Consider the following 15,006-nt stretch of genomic DNA (forward strand, 5'->3'; position numbering starts at 1 on the left):
GTCAAAGGAGTGCGTGAGCCAGTCAGATAAAGTGCTCTCAGCCCCATCAGGCTTGTCAGGAAGGCTGGGTGTGTGACTCAGGAGGAGGGCACGGAACTGCTCGGTGTCAAGTTTATGCCAAGGGCGCTTTAAAACCGTTTTACAGGTTGCGCCCGGAGGGGCCCAACGCCCTGTAATGCCATGGATACCAGGTAGTGGTCGGACCAGCTCACAGGGAGAGGTGTATTGACTGTAAGGGCAGGTAGATTGTAGAAAACAGGATCCAACAAATCTCCAGCTGAGTGTGTGCAGCCTGGGACGCGCATGATAAGTTGGAAGGTGGTGAGATCAGCTATAAAATTGCCAAGCTCACAGTCTTGGCTAGCATCTAAATGCAGTTTGAGATCTATGATGCTGAAATTGGCCGGTCTGATGGCTAATATGCCAGATGCCGCAATAAGGGCATCCCTGAACTCTTTGGAAGGCCCAGGAGGGCGATAGGTCATAGAACCAATTAGGTTTCACCAGTCCCACCAGTTGCCAACCTATTGATGGTGTTAGATGGATCATTGACTACAAAATACATGCCTCTTTGAACCCTTGACCATTTGGACCTTACAGCCATTGACAACAAAGACCTACCCTCCACCTAAAAATCTGCATGAGCATAGAAGGCACTGGCACTCCTTCCTTTACAACCACCATCGGGTTATCTAAATAGAATCCTCAAAGCGCTTTTTCTTTCTCAGTCTACCGCGGGCTCCATCATATCACTAACTTCTTCAGCTGTCATATGGAGTTGCAAAGACTGCTGTGTGCTGACCAGGAACTTGCCTTCCACTAATACACTGAGGCCATCCATCTCCTAAATGAATGCCTTTCATACATTGTGGTGCTCTCTACTTTGCCTCTCTGAAGAGGACACTAGGGTAGCACATAGACCCTTATTAAGAGTTATCTGGAGCACTCTGGACAATCATGAGTGGTCCAGTTTTCCTGTGTTTGAAATTACTGGCTGTGGGAATACCACAGGGAAAAACTCTGTGTCGATGTGGCGGAGTCAGGGAGTAGTGGTTCAGTCTAGCCTTTGCACAACCTCCTTCAACAGCCCTGGGAGCGCATGCAGCACTCCTTACAGCCACCAGTAGTCTGCCATGGTCTTCCGCTTCCTCTCATCCCACAGTCACCTTAAAGCAACCTTCTGTGGCCTTGCTCCCCTGATCACATATGCCACTTACTTGAAGAAGGTGGTGAAAGTAGGTGTAAAAGTATTTCTGGGGCTAAAAAGTAGGTACCAGGGCCCTTCGGGGACGCCACTGCATCCTGCAACACCCATTGTCCCTGCCAGCGCTGCCAATGACAGATCCAACACAACTACTAGCCGTCGCACTCCTACAAGGGTGTCAATTCAGAATATTCCAGTCCACCCAAAGTTATAATGGGGTGGGTGACAGATGTTATTCTTTTTTATTGTATGTCGATTTATTAAACACTTTTGTTGTGCTCATCTCAAAATTAGGCAGACAGTGCCACCAAGTGGTGGACTGTCACTAGAGCCAGTGTTGACAATTAATTAAGTGCCGGAGCCAGCAACGGAAACTACCGGCTCAAATTAAGCACCGACCTTATTCCCCGTGTGAGGGACTTCAACTCAGAAGGGTGGATGGGTGGAGATAACACCTGGAATCTATAATTCCAGCCCCACTCTTAACTCCAGAAAACTCCTCATGAGGCCTGTTTTAAGGTGTCTGCAATACTTCTGTTGACTATGTGATGTGTAGGGATGAGTAACCGCTGTGAGACTGGTATTCTGAACTCAGCCGCATTAGAACTGATGGGTTTGCAGGACTATTTTGCATAAGAAACATGTAAATACAAATTTGTTGGAAAACAGTGATAACTTGCATGAAGAAAGGATAAAAAGTAAAATATTTTCCCGGCTTTGCTTTAGGCTGTGTCAATGGATCCATAAACGTCCAAAAGCGCCTGAAGGAGCTACTCGACACCAGCAGCATGAAGAGCAAGCGTTCTATGCAGGCGGGCAGCACTCCCCCAAAGAGGGTCGGCTCCGACGAGTCTGTCTTCAAAGTGCATAGAGGGGTCAAAACCTTCGATTTCTGCAAAGAATGCAACCTGCTGGTGACTGGAGGTCTGGACCGTGTTATTCGCCTCTGGAATCCCTATGTCCCCGGGTAGGTGACGCTGAGGTTAGAGTCAAGTGCTTGAAATGGAAAAATAGAAGTGCAGGTACTCTGTACCAGAGTACCTGCTAGTTTCTGACAGGTGCTGGTACTCTCCAATTGAAAGTATTACCTCTCTTTTGAGAAGGGCCAGCACTCTACCTCTCAAGATAAAAAAAAGTGCCAGTACTCAGTACCGGGCAGTAACGGCCCATTTAAAGCACCACGAGCCATTACGTATTTTGTTCACAAATATGTTTAGCATTGATGGCCTGAATATCCAATCGGTGACACATACACGGCTGGTGTTTTCAGCTACTTCTCTCTAGTGTACCCTATGATGGGAGGGTGTCTGATTGAGTTGTGAATGGAATTAGAACTCCACTATGATTTTTACTGGTCATATATTTATGAATGTATACAAACGTGTATTTATGTATAAAGCTAAGTATAATCCGGACCAGGCTCACGAGGTTTGAATAGGAGATGCTTAAACAATAGAAAATACGAAGAGGCTGTAGATTACAGACACAAAGGGCATTTTGTCGGATTACAGTGCGGATTTAGCTCAAGCAGTTCCGCGGAGAGCACGGTACCCGATGAAGACAAGGCCGTCAGAAGAAGGCCCAATGTTGGGAACTCAGCAAGGGCCGAAGAGAGCTCGATTGCAGTGCAGAGAATGAAGAGGAAGACACATGCATGTGTGAATGTATGCTTGTGTATGTGCGCACATGTGCTTGTGCGTGTACATGTATGTGTGCGTATGAATGCGCGCACTTGTATGTGCTTGTGCGTGTTTGAGTGTCCACGCACATATATCAATCAATCATGAACATTTATAGAGCGCGCTACTCACCCGTGAGGGTCTCAAGGCGCTCGGGGGGAGGGGGGGGGGAGGGGAGCTGCTACTGCTCGAAGAGCCAGGTCTTGAGGAGCTTCCTGAAGGAGAGATGGTCCTTGGTAAGTCGTAGGTGGGTGGGGAGAGAGTTCCACGTCCTGGCCGCCAGGTAGGAGAATGATCTTCCTCCAGTGGTGGTTCTCCGAATCCGAGGGACGGTGGTTAGGGCAGGCTGGCAAAGCGGAGCTGGCGGGTGGGTGTGTAGAACGTGAGGCGGTTGTTGAGGTATTCGGGGCCCATGTTGTGTAGAGCTTTGTGTGCGTGGGTGAGGAGCTTGAACGTGATCCTCTTGCTGACGGGGAGCCAGTGCAGGTCTCTCAGGTGGGCAGAGATGTGGCTGTGTCGAGGTATGTCCAGGATGAGTCGTGCGGATGCGTTCTGTATGCGCTGGAGTCTTTTCTGTAGTTTGGCTGTGGTTCAAGCGTAGAGGGCGTTCCCGTAGTCTAGTCGGCTGGTGACGAAGGCCTGGGTGACCGCCTTTCTGGTTCCGGTGGGGATCCACCGAAAGATCTTGCGGAGCATGCGGAGGGTGTTGAAGCAGGAGGATGATACGTCGTTGACTTGCTTGGTCATCGTGAGGGAGGAGTCCAGGATGAAGCCCAGGTTGCGTGCGTGGTCCGTGGGTTCGGGGGCGGTGCCCAGTGCTGAGGGCCACCAGGAGTCGTCCCAGGCAGAGGGGGATGAGGACCTCCGTCTTGTCTGAGTTCAGTTTCAGACGGCTGAGCTTCATCCATTCTGCTACGTCTTTCATTCCTTCCTGGAGGCTAGTTTTGGCGGTGGCGGGCTCTTTAGTGAGGGAGAGGATCAGCTGGGTGTCGTCAGCGTAGGAGATGATGTTGAGGTTGTGGTTGCGTGCGATGGCTGCGAGGGGGCTCATGTAGACGTTGAAGAGGGTGGGCTGAGTGAGGAACCTTGGGGTACGCCGCAGATTATCTTGGTGGCTGCGGCGCAGAAGGGCGGGAGACGGACTCTCTGGGTTCTGTTGGAGAGGAAGGAGGTGATCCAGTCCAGGGCCTTTCCTTGGATCCCGGCGTGGTGGAGGCGGGTCGTTATGGTGCGGTGGCAGACTGTGTCGAATGTGGCCGATAGGTCGAGGAGGATGAGGGCGGTAGTTTCCCCGTTGTCAAGCAGGGTTCTGATGTCGTGGGTGGCTGCGATGAGGGCGGTCTCGGTGCTGTGGTTGGCTCGTGTGAGACCGGCCTCACGGCGTAGGCCCTCCCGATCATCCAGCCAACCTGCAACCACCCCAAGACACGGCATCTCCGACTCCGGCCGCCCCAGCCACACAGACCCGAGGGCCGGCCAGAGCCCCCCGCCAGACTCGACACCCTACCACGCATGTCCGACCAAGGGAGCGGGAACCCCCCGAGCCAGACCATGAGGCGCCAGCCCAGTCACACCTCGGATCGCCTTCCCCCGGGAGGGCTCGATCGGCCACCAGGCCCCTGTGGCGCAGGCGCCTCGCCTGCCGAGCGTCTGGGGTCCCTCCCAGACCCACCTGAAAGGACCAAAGGAACGAGCGGCAGGAAATCCCGCCGAACCCCCTCAGTCACCAAAGGCCCCTCTCTGCGAGGACTCCGGACTTCAAAGGGCAGGGGGAGTATAATAGGGGGTGCCGGAGGGACGAATGGCAGAGAAGACCTGGAACCATCGGAGCCCTGCTGACGCTGTCGCGGCTCACGAACACCGAACCACCTGGGCCTGCTGAGTGACTCGCGGCCTCCAGCCCTTGAACCATCTGAGCCCTGCTGACGCGGTCGCGGCTCCCGAACTCCGAACCACCTGTGCCTGCTGAGTGACTCGCGGCCCCCGACCATCGAACCACCTGAGCCCTGCTGACGAGGTCACGGCTCCCGAACTCCGAACTACCTGTGCCTGCTGAGTGACTCGCAGCTCTCCCCTCGAGGAAGAATTGGCAAGAGATCGCCAAGAGAAACAACACCCTCCAGCTCGAGGATTGTGAGCTGTTCGCAGGGTACTTTGCAGAGACCCTACATTCAAAGACTGTCCCGCTACCCCCATTCCCCTACCACCGATTTGTAGACTCTTGTGCCACTGATGTACTACTTGCAACTTGGATCATAAAGATCCCTTGAAACCTTCGATAAAAGTACCTATCGTCCTATGAAGAAATACGTGTGGTGTCCCTCTGTTCGTAGTGTAAGCTCAGAGTGTGCGCGCCTGGTTCGGCCTACTTGGGAGAGGTGGATCAAAGGGGTGGGCAAGACGTGTATCGAACCCCTCTCCGGCGAACGCCTTTCCAACAGCTCGGAATCCGGACTGCGATGGGTCGAGGGAGCTGTCGTCTCGAGGAATGCGGTCAGTTGTTTGTTGACGGTCTTCTCGATGACTTTAGCAGGGAAGGGGAGAAGCGAGATGGGGCGGAAGTTCTTGAGGTCCGTGGGGTCCGCGGTGGGTTTCTTCAGGAGGGCGCTGATCTCCGCGTGCTTCCAGCTCTCTGGGAAGGTGGCGGACGCGAAGGAGTTGTTTATGATGTTCCGGAGATGGGGTGCGATGATGGAGTCGGCTTTGTTGAAGATGTGGTGGGGGCAGGGGTCGGCTGGGGAGCCGGAGTGGATGGTGTTCATCACATGGGTGGTGTCTTCCGTGCTGACGGGGGTCCAGGCGCAGAGGGTGGTGGTGGGGGGCGTTGGTTCGGTGGTTGGGTGCGTGGTCTGGGCGCCGAAGCTGTCGTGTATATTGGCGATCTTGCGGTGGAAGAACGTGGCGAGTGAGTTGCAGAGGTCTTGCAATGGCGTGATGTCGTTGTTGCTGGAGCTGGGGTTGGAGAGCTCTTTAATGATGCAGAAGAGTTCCTTGCTGTTGTGGGAGTTGTTGTCCAGTCATTCTCTGAATGATATCCATTTGGTGGTGCGGATCAGCTGTTGGTGTTTGCGGGTGGCGTTCTTGAGGGCTGTCAGGTTATCTGTCGTTTGTTCGTGGCACCAGTCTTTCTCGAGGGTGCGGCAGGATTTCTTCGAGTCTTTGAGGTCGTCGGTGAACCATGAGGCTTTCTTGCTGCCTGGTTTGCTTGGAGGGTTCTTCAGTGGTGCAAGGGCGTCGGCGCAGTTGGTGATCCACTGAGTGAGGTTGCGGGCTGCGTCGTTGGTGTCCGTAGTGTTGGAGGGTGGGTTTTGGCTCAGGTAAGTTGTTAGCTGGTCGGTGGTGAGCTTGCTCCAGCATCTTCGGGGCACCTGTTGCGGGTGGTGGTGAGTCGTGGTTTTCCTGAAGTTGAAGTGGACGGAGCTGTGATCGGTCCAGTGTAGTCCGGTGGAGTGGCTGAAGGTGACGTGGTTGCTGGAGGAGGAGACGGGGTCAAGCGTGTGTCCGGCGTAGTGGGTGGGGGTGTTCACCAGTTGCTTTAGTCTGAGGTTGGCGAGGTTGTCTAGTAGGGTGTTGGTGTTGTTGTCGTTGCTGTTTTCCACGTGGAAGTTCAGGTCCCCTAGGAGAATGTAGTCAGAGGAGGCGAGGGCATGCGGGCTGATGAAGTCGGCGATGGCTTCGCTGAATTGTGTGCGTGGACCCGGGGGTCTGTAGACGAGGGTGCCTCTGAGGGTGGTCTTGGGGTCAGTGTGTATGTGGAAGTGGAGGTGTTCGGCGGTGGCGAGGGTGTCGTCTGAGTTGGAATAGCGCTGCTTTGCATTACTTTGCGCCATGTGGGCTTACCAAGGGTGGTGCATGGGCGTTTCCATGCAACCAGCCAAGGTTTCTCACTCTAAACCCAATTTACTAAACACAGTAGATTGGGTTTAGCACAAGAAAACGGTGCCCCTTTGAAGTAGGCGAAAGGAAAGAGAAATGCTTACCCTGTGTCACTGGAGTAAGGTTCAATCACCTTTTTAAAAGTTCTACAGCTGTGTGCTTATCTCACCCTTGGCCTACATCAGGTAGATGTGTAGTGCTGCAAAGCGCAGGAGTAGTGGCTCTGCATAGTTGTATGTGTGACTGGGAAGGGTAGAGTACAGGGATAGAGCAATACTGAGTACTACATGTGGGTTTAGTACACGCACTGAGTGTATTATGCCTGTGAGGAATACGTGACATAACAGATGTAGTGCTGCGCAGTGCGTTTTTGATGAAAGCATGTGCTGCGTGTATGTGTTCTTACATGAAGGGTGAAGTGTTGTTCAGCACGCATATGGGGAGTGTGTGTGTGCTGCCAGTATGTATGTTTGTAAACAACACACCCTTGTTAAAGACAGAAAAGCTTCAGAGGTGAAGTGCATGTAAACTGAGTCTGTGCACTGAATGCATGTGTACATATAAGGGTACAATGCATAGAGGCATTAGTGCTGAACAGTAAGTGTGCTGTGAATGCGAATGTGACTGGGGGTGAATGTTTGCATTGTCCAGAATTCCGTCCATCAATTGTTTCTATTGCATATGTTGCCCTAAGTGGGAAGGGTATGCCCAGACGTGGGTCCTGTGCTCACTACACTACTGGATTCATGACTGATGAAGGGTGATGCCCTGAAACCGGTCCCAGGATGCTTGTTTCCGGTCCAGGGAGGACCTGGCTTGGCAGTTCAAGCTGGACTGTTCCCACAAGGAACAGGGTCAAGACTGATTTGCATATCGTGGGGTCCAAACTGGGGTGGTGTGGTTCGGTGAGCAAAAGAATGATGGATTAAACCCAGATCCTTGTGACTGGGGGTGAATGTGTGCATTGTCCAGCATTCCGTCCATCAATTGTTTCTTTTGCATATGTACACTAAGTCAGTATGCCTGCGAAAGTACATATATGGAAGACCCTGGGTTCCATTTTGGGAAGCCCAGACCTGCAGGTGAAGACATAAGGAGGAGAGGAATCCCCCAGACAAATTTGTGTATTGCTGCATTCCTTGTGAGTTGGGAAGGGCACACACTGGAGGGAAAAGGAAGAGACTCCCTTAACACTTCAAAAGACTGCTATTTGATTCAGTGATAGATCACAAGGAAGGGGCTTGGACACATCTCAGGAAGAGAGATGGGGCTGATAAGAGAATCATAAAAAGTAGGGCTGGGGGGCTGGGATTAACTTTTCTATGCACATATCACTGTGGCCAACATCCAGGTGTGAACTCTGGTCGCTCCCATGGACTGTGTTGTGAGATAATCAGGTTCGGAGTTTTACCTGCTGTGACAGACATCTTTCATGAGGAAAAGAAGAAAGAGAGATCTGTCCACTTCAAAAGAAGCAGAAACCCAATGAAAAACTTCAAAGACCCAAACCCTAAATCACTTTGATGTCTAGAAAGGATTATAAGAAGAGGAGGTTGAATTCTCAAAAATGTGTCATCTGCCAAGCAGCCAGACGGGCTATGTGAGAAGGGGAAGTTCTGCAGGACTTCTGATTGTGACCAGGACTAGAGGCAAAGGCATGTTAGTCTCCCTGCTGGGTGAGGTGACATAACCAAGGGAAACCAAGATCACCTGCCTTGGAGCCTGGAGCATCAACGCCTGCCTGCTTGAGCACTGGAGAGAGCAAGGTCCAGTAGGGAGCCCTACCATGAGGAATCCCTGTTTGAGGTATGTCGATTCTGCTGAGCACCGATCCTTGCCAAAGCCCATGAGCAGGATTGTTTTCAGCGACCCCCATTGCGCCAGGAGAGGGCCACCATAGACTGAGCGAAGCGTTGATCGCTGTGCAGGTCTTGCTAAGCCCGTACCACTGTACTCCGGTGACCCCGTTTGCCATAGAGGACCACTGGTAAAGTTACTACTTCAAGGAGTGCCAAGATTTGTGACTGTCTGAGCCAGGGTGCTTGGAAGAGCCAGCGCCTGTATTTCTACATACCACGGCAACCCCATACTCCAGGAGGTGCTGCCGCTACCAACATTGCCACAGGATTCAGGCCACTGCCTGAAAGATAGACTGATGCTACGATAGGCGTTTTAGACCCTCACTGCGAGGAAACTGTCTCCAGCTTAGGCTAAATTTCCGTTCCGCTCGCGGAAATTGCGATAATTTGACATTTTCGCGTTCCGTGGAGAGCGCGAAAATGTCAAAATTTCCACATTCCGCAGCTTAGCGATAATTTGGTTCTTGCTCGCGCTGTAAAATAATACATTCTCGCGCGCGCGCGATCGCCTTACCTGAATCCCTGCGTTCGCCGACAAGTTTTCCCGATCCGGTCGCGTTCTCCACGAGATGTTGGATTGTTGGAAGCTATTTGCGCTGTCTCGCCTGCAGTAACGTCATGCGTCGCGCGATCACGTCTTTCTTCTCGCGATCATGCACCGCGAGAAGAGTGAAAACAAGATGGCCGCGCCCGCAAGCAACCACATGGGTAAGTTGGCGTGCCGCGAACACGCAGAAAATACCGCGAACGGGCGGGAAAAAAACTTCCGCATCTTCGCGATATTTCAGCGTGTTTGCAGAGATTTTAAACATTTTCGCGATAATTTGCGAAAGTCGCTTTCGCAAATTCCGCCCACCCCTACCCCAGCTTATCACTGAGGTCTGCTGGAGACACCAAGGACAGCGTCACATCGTCGCTGGCTCCAGTCAGGAGTTGAAAGGACCCTCCTCCCCACCCCCCTTAGGGTAAAAGCCAACTTACTGTGCCTTCACGAGCTGGGTGCTACTCCGACAACTTATTATTATTTTTAGGAAGCTTATAAAGCGCAATGGTTACTCCAACCGGAGTGTCCCCGTGCTAGGACAAAAAGTATCCCAACAACCCGACAACTGAGAGACTTCCAGCAGCACCACTCAGGAGAGTGAGTGTGAGCCGCCGGGTGCTGCTGCGCAGGCCCTGAGAAGCCCGACTTCTCCGAACTGAGCAGGACTTGTGGGTGCTCGTTGAAAGCACCTGCTGCACTGTTGAACCCTTCCGTGCTGTGATAGTGGGTAAGACGTAAATTGGGCTAATTGGGCCCCGGGGGACTCGCTGCTAATGGCACTGCGGCACCTGAGAAACCTTTGACTAAAATTCTTAAGAGCAAAAGGGGAACTTTTGAGTACGGCCTAATAGTGAGCATTCCCTGGATGCGGCCACCGTTGAATGTGGAATAACCCCACACATGTTACATAAAGGAGGGTGGGATAAGGATTTGCCTGACAACTACTAGAGCACCGCCCTCAAGGTGATTTTGTTATTGCTTGCAAATGTCGTATTACTTTGCCTGTGAAGGGTTAGAAATAAAACACTACTTTTTCTTACAAAAGCAAGTATTTGGCTGGACACTGATTTATTGTTCATACTGTTTGCACTGAGTTATGAGTCATGTTCATTGAACTGTATATACATCGGCCAAGGGAGCCTTGACTGCTCAATCACAGCTACCACTAAGGGGCCAGTGCAGAAGGGATACTTGGCCCAGTTGAGCAGGATCCATACTAGGTCAGGCCTCGGTACATCAGGAGTAAAAGGCCTCAACCACCACTGTTGGGCCTGCGTGCCCCGTGGCCCTCTGAAAAGGGGTCAGACAGAACTGATTTGAGTTTACGAAGCCTCACCTTCATTGCTATGTGAACAAAAATGGACTATTACCAGCTTTCTCTACTGAAGGATATGACACCATTCCACCCAGAAAGCAACTTCAAAACCTCAAACTCTTGCGTCTCGATGGTGGAAATGCCTTGTCATGTCCTACCTGAATTCATACTGCCCCCACCTTTCAGGGCATCCTACACACTGAAAGGTGGGTGGCATGCAGAACATCACTGGCTCCACTTACAGGCATGCCCCATCTTAAAAATCATTTGCATCATTTACAAAGCCATGACAAAATGCCCACCCACTTATATGGCTGACTAGCTTACCATTAATGTTGGCCCACAGCACATCTGCAGTCTGTACATCATCAGACTGGAGACAGAGAAGTGTAAAAAAAATGAAAAAACAAGGCAACAGTACTTTTGCATTTAAGCACACTGGATCTGCAACAAAATCCTCTTATTCATCAGGATTGCAACAATTCTTGAAAGAGTTAAAAATGCAACTCTTTAAAGAACACCACATCATGATGATGTAAAAGTCCACAAACTAGCTACCTCCTAAATTACACATTGACTGTATCCTCTCATCTTTCCTTTGCCTTTTAAAATCTTTCGATTCTGAAATATGAGATTCTGACATTCTGAAAACCTAAGACTGTTAACCAAATATTTGAAAGGTGGAGTGCCCTTCTGGTTGTCTCACCTACTCCCTTTCTTCCCTTCACATCACTCTCCTCTGGAATCTCTCCCTCTGCATTTGTCCCCTACACATTTTCCTTCCCCACATCTCCCTGTCTGAAGTCTCTTCATCTGCAGTTCTTACACTTGCTCTATTTCCTTTTAATGTCTTTCCCCTTGCTTCTTCTGCATGTACTTTTTTCCTCCACATCACCATCACCCTTCTCTGTCTCAGACACACTTGTAGACCCGCATCCTGTAAACACTAAGGCCCAAATGTACAAAGCTATTTTGCAGTCGCAAAGGCTACAGTCCTCTAAAGCAAAACCTGTGCAACCGTAGAATAGCTTTTTGGTATGTATCAAACCCAAACGGTGACTGGGTAACACGTTACCGAATCACAGTTTGGATTTGCGAGTGTATGCCAAATATATGTTGGAAAGAGGCATGTTTAGGGTGTCCCTTCAAAATAGTAATTTGCAACAGGATGTATTTATGCTTTATGACCAAACTCCGTTCGTAATACATTAATATTTTACTGACCACACAAAGTTAGCAGTAACCCATCTGCAAACAGCAACTGGGCCTGAGGGGATCCCTTTCACTTTGTGGAAGTTGACAATATAAATTTTTTTGAGAACTGGAGATATGCAGGTTTAAAGTTTTCAGTAAACATATCACCAAAAAGCACAAAGCGCCAATTGTGGATATCTGTTCGCGTCGTACCGGTACAAAGTCACAAGTGCAGGCCGACCACAAAGAGGCACGTGCCGGCTACAGGGATAAAGTTAGACCCGCTGAACATGAGTGCCTCAAATCCTACTTGCGGAACTTTGCGAGCTCCTGCATCGAGGATGCGTCTTGCCGCCAAGGCGATTTGTCGGTTCGGAGGAGCTACGGAGCTGCGCTTCAAGGTCCTGTGACATCATCGAGAATCCCGTCAATGAGGACTTGTGATGTGAAGTCTGGCGTTAAGGATGCATCGCACAGTTGCAGGGATGTGCCGGTTCCGAGGAGCTGCAATGCGAGAACCTGCGTCGTCGTCGAGGCTGCCGTTGATGACAGATTTGTGATGCGAGGTCCTGCACCAGTGAAGCTACACACAGCAGTGGTTCAGATACAGGCTTTGAGGTCGATGTGGAGTCCATGTGCTGAGGGAACCCTCTCAGCAGAGGCAAGGCATCGGTTCTGCTCTAGTCGTGGCGCGCTGCAGAGAAGATGCATCGGTTCTGCTGGATCCACATATGGACTGGCAGAGCACCTTGAGGCACATTTCCAAGGGTCCAGGACTGGGGTGGCACCACTTGGCAGGGTAGGACTCACAGATGGTAGAATCAGGTGCTGGGTTCAAGGTTGTTGGAGCCTTCTGTCCCTGTGGCTCTAGTCAGGAGGCTAGCCAACTAGCCCTTGAAGTCACTCTCGGGCTCCTGGGTTCAACTGTCAGGACTCACTCCAGGACACTGGCATGTGTCATCTGGTGGAAGGGAATAAAAAGTAGGCAGAATACTGGGTACAGAGCTGCACAAGATCACACAGCGAGTCAAAGGAGAAAGGGAACCCAAAGAGGAATCTCTGCAGAAGAGAATAAGAGAGTTAAGGCTCTGATAGGACAGGCACTCAAGAGGCAATTTAGCATTTAGAATAATTAACAGCCAGGACGGATGTGCAAGACATATATATAACAGTATTAACAATAAAGGGAATGTGGGGTAAAGCACTCTAGAGCTCCACACGGTTAGACTGAAGCTCAGTAAGTTCCTCACCCACAATCACTGTTACTGAGACTTTTAATACCCACATTCAGGATATGCAAGGAAAAGGCAGAGTCTGTGGAGCTGATTGTTGGAAGCTGGCTCGGTATATACTATACCAAAGTAAGGTATAGTGTGCACAGAGTCCAGTGGATCCCCAAAGGCTTACAGAGGTTAAAGTAGATATTACCTTACACTCTAATTGTGGCAGTGTGGGTGAGCAGAAAGGCCTTATCAGAAGGTAGGTGCCCGTAGCGCGTCCAGTGTCAGGGACCGTGCTCGTGTTTTGCTCCATAGCTATAATAGGCGTCAGCTATTGGCAATGAGGCAAGGTGAGTGCCCCTCTCCAGATATATGTATAATGAGGTGGGAGGGTGAGGGATTCCAGTGCTCCTGTTGTAAATTCCATTGTTCTATGGCAGCTAACATCCAACTCTTTAGCCCTGAGAACATAAATAGTAGGGGAAGCAAAGTGGAGGATGAAACAAGAACCATGACAGATCATAATAGTGCATATAATCCTATTGTTGATACTGGACATTTGAAAATTAAGGTGGGCATGACGTGTGACCAGTCACTGCACTGCTTACTGCTTAATATGCGTTCACTAAGCAAACACAAGTACCAACTCGAATGCTTACTGCAGGACGCCACCCCTGACATAGTATTCCTTACTGAAACGTGGACTAATCAATCATCAGCCCCTGACTGGAACATCGCACTTCCATCTGGCTACTCAGTGTCCAGCCAGGATAGGATAGGGAATAATGGGGGAGGAATGGCAATAATTCACCGCAGCCTACAAAAGGTGCACGTAGAGGCCATTACACAATTACCGGCAGAGGCAATGAACTTTGTGTTGAAAATTAACAACAGCTTTACCCTGCATGGTATACTTTTGTATCAGCCACCTGGTCCAAGAGCATCTTTTACATTAGCCCTAAAGACTCTAATAGAATACTGCCTTGACTCTAAAGCACACATTATTTTAGGTGATTTCAACTACCACTTAGAACTTAACAACAACTCTGACACTAGCAGGTTATTGGATAATTTAGCAGGCTTTGGTCTGTCCCAACTAGTGCTTGGACCCACCCATTCTGCGGTCCACACACTTGACGGTATTTTTACAAATAATTCCGATGTTACAGTGGTCAATACCGTTGCTCTTCCTTGGAGGGATCACAGGGGGATATATTTTAATATTAGTATCACCAAAACAATGATTCCAAACATTAGCAAAGCAGTCAATTGAAAAACTAGATCATGGAGTAAAATCCATAGCTTGGAACTAGAGCACGCTTTAAACACTTGTCCTCCGGTCCTGGCAGTGTGTAACAATGAGGTGGCTATCCAATTTAATAACTGCATTGTCTCAGCGGTTAACCAGGTGGGTCCGGAAAGAACGATCAAAGTAAAAAGATCCCGGGAGACGTCCCCTTGGTATGGACCAGAGCTTAAAAACTTAAAAGCTATGTGTAGACGAGTGAAGCATAATTGGAGGGCGGACTACAGTGCAGAACATAAGGCTAAATATAATCTAGCACTCCAATCTTATAAGGAGGCCATTGTAAAAGCTAAAAATGCATACTGCACTGCTAGAATTGAGGCGGCCTAGAACTCCTCCAAGGAGCTTTTCAAAACCGTCCACATGCTATCACAATCCCAACAGGCCTGTGTATATAAACCAGACCAAGCCTTTTGCGATAAAATGGCGAACTTCTTCCAGGCCAAGGTGCAACTAATTTATGACGATCTCCATAATAATATGAAGACCGCAGTTAATGACTCTCACCTCAATAGAGGTAAACAAAATATTACTTTCCACAAAATCTGAATCTCCTAAAGATCCCTGCCCACCAGCGGTCCAGCACCTGGCCTCTGGAACGATCAGCTCGTACCTAACCCCTCTCCTAAATCAGGTACTTGAGTCGGGGACTTACCCGCCTGTTTGGAAAGCAGCCTGCATAAGACCAATTTTGAAAAAGCCTACTCCGATCCTACCGAGGTGAAGAACTATTGACCCATCTCCTGTCTGCCCGTTACAGCCAAAATCCTCGAAAGGGCGGTCAACCGGGAGCTTATGCAATATCTAGT

General features: G+C 50.1%; 1 protein-coding gene across 2 annotated transcripts in view; it reads left to right on the forward strand.

Annotated features, from left to right (window-relative positions):
• Positions 1-15,006, forward strand: part of LOC146862330 (cilia- and flagella-associated protein 337-like) — a 336,132-nt gene that overhangs the window by 93,690 nt on the left and 227,436 nt on the right. For both annotated transcript variants that reach the window (XM_085641532.1, XM_085641531.1), the window contains one exon: positions 1,931-2,171. In XM_085641532.1, the coding sequence (XP_085497658.1) occupies positions 1,931-2,171 (241 nt within the window). The remainder of the gene's footprint in view (positions 1-1,930; positions 2,172-15,006) is intronic.

This window comes from Triturus cristatus, chromosome 2_2 (genome assembly GCF_964204655.1).
Source record: "Triturus cristatus chromosome 2_2, aTriCri1.1, whole genome shotgun sequence".
NCBI lineage: Eukaryota > Metazoa > Chordata > Amphibia > Caudata > Salamandridae > Triturus > Triturus cristatus.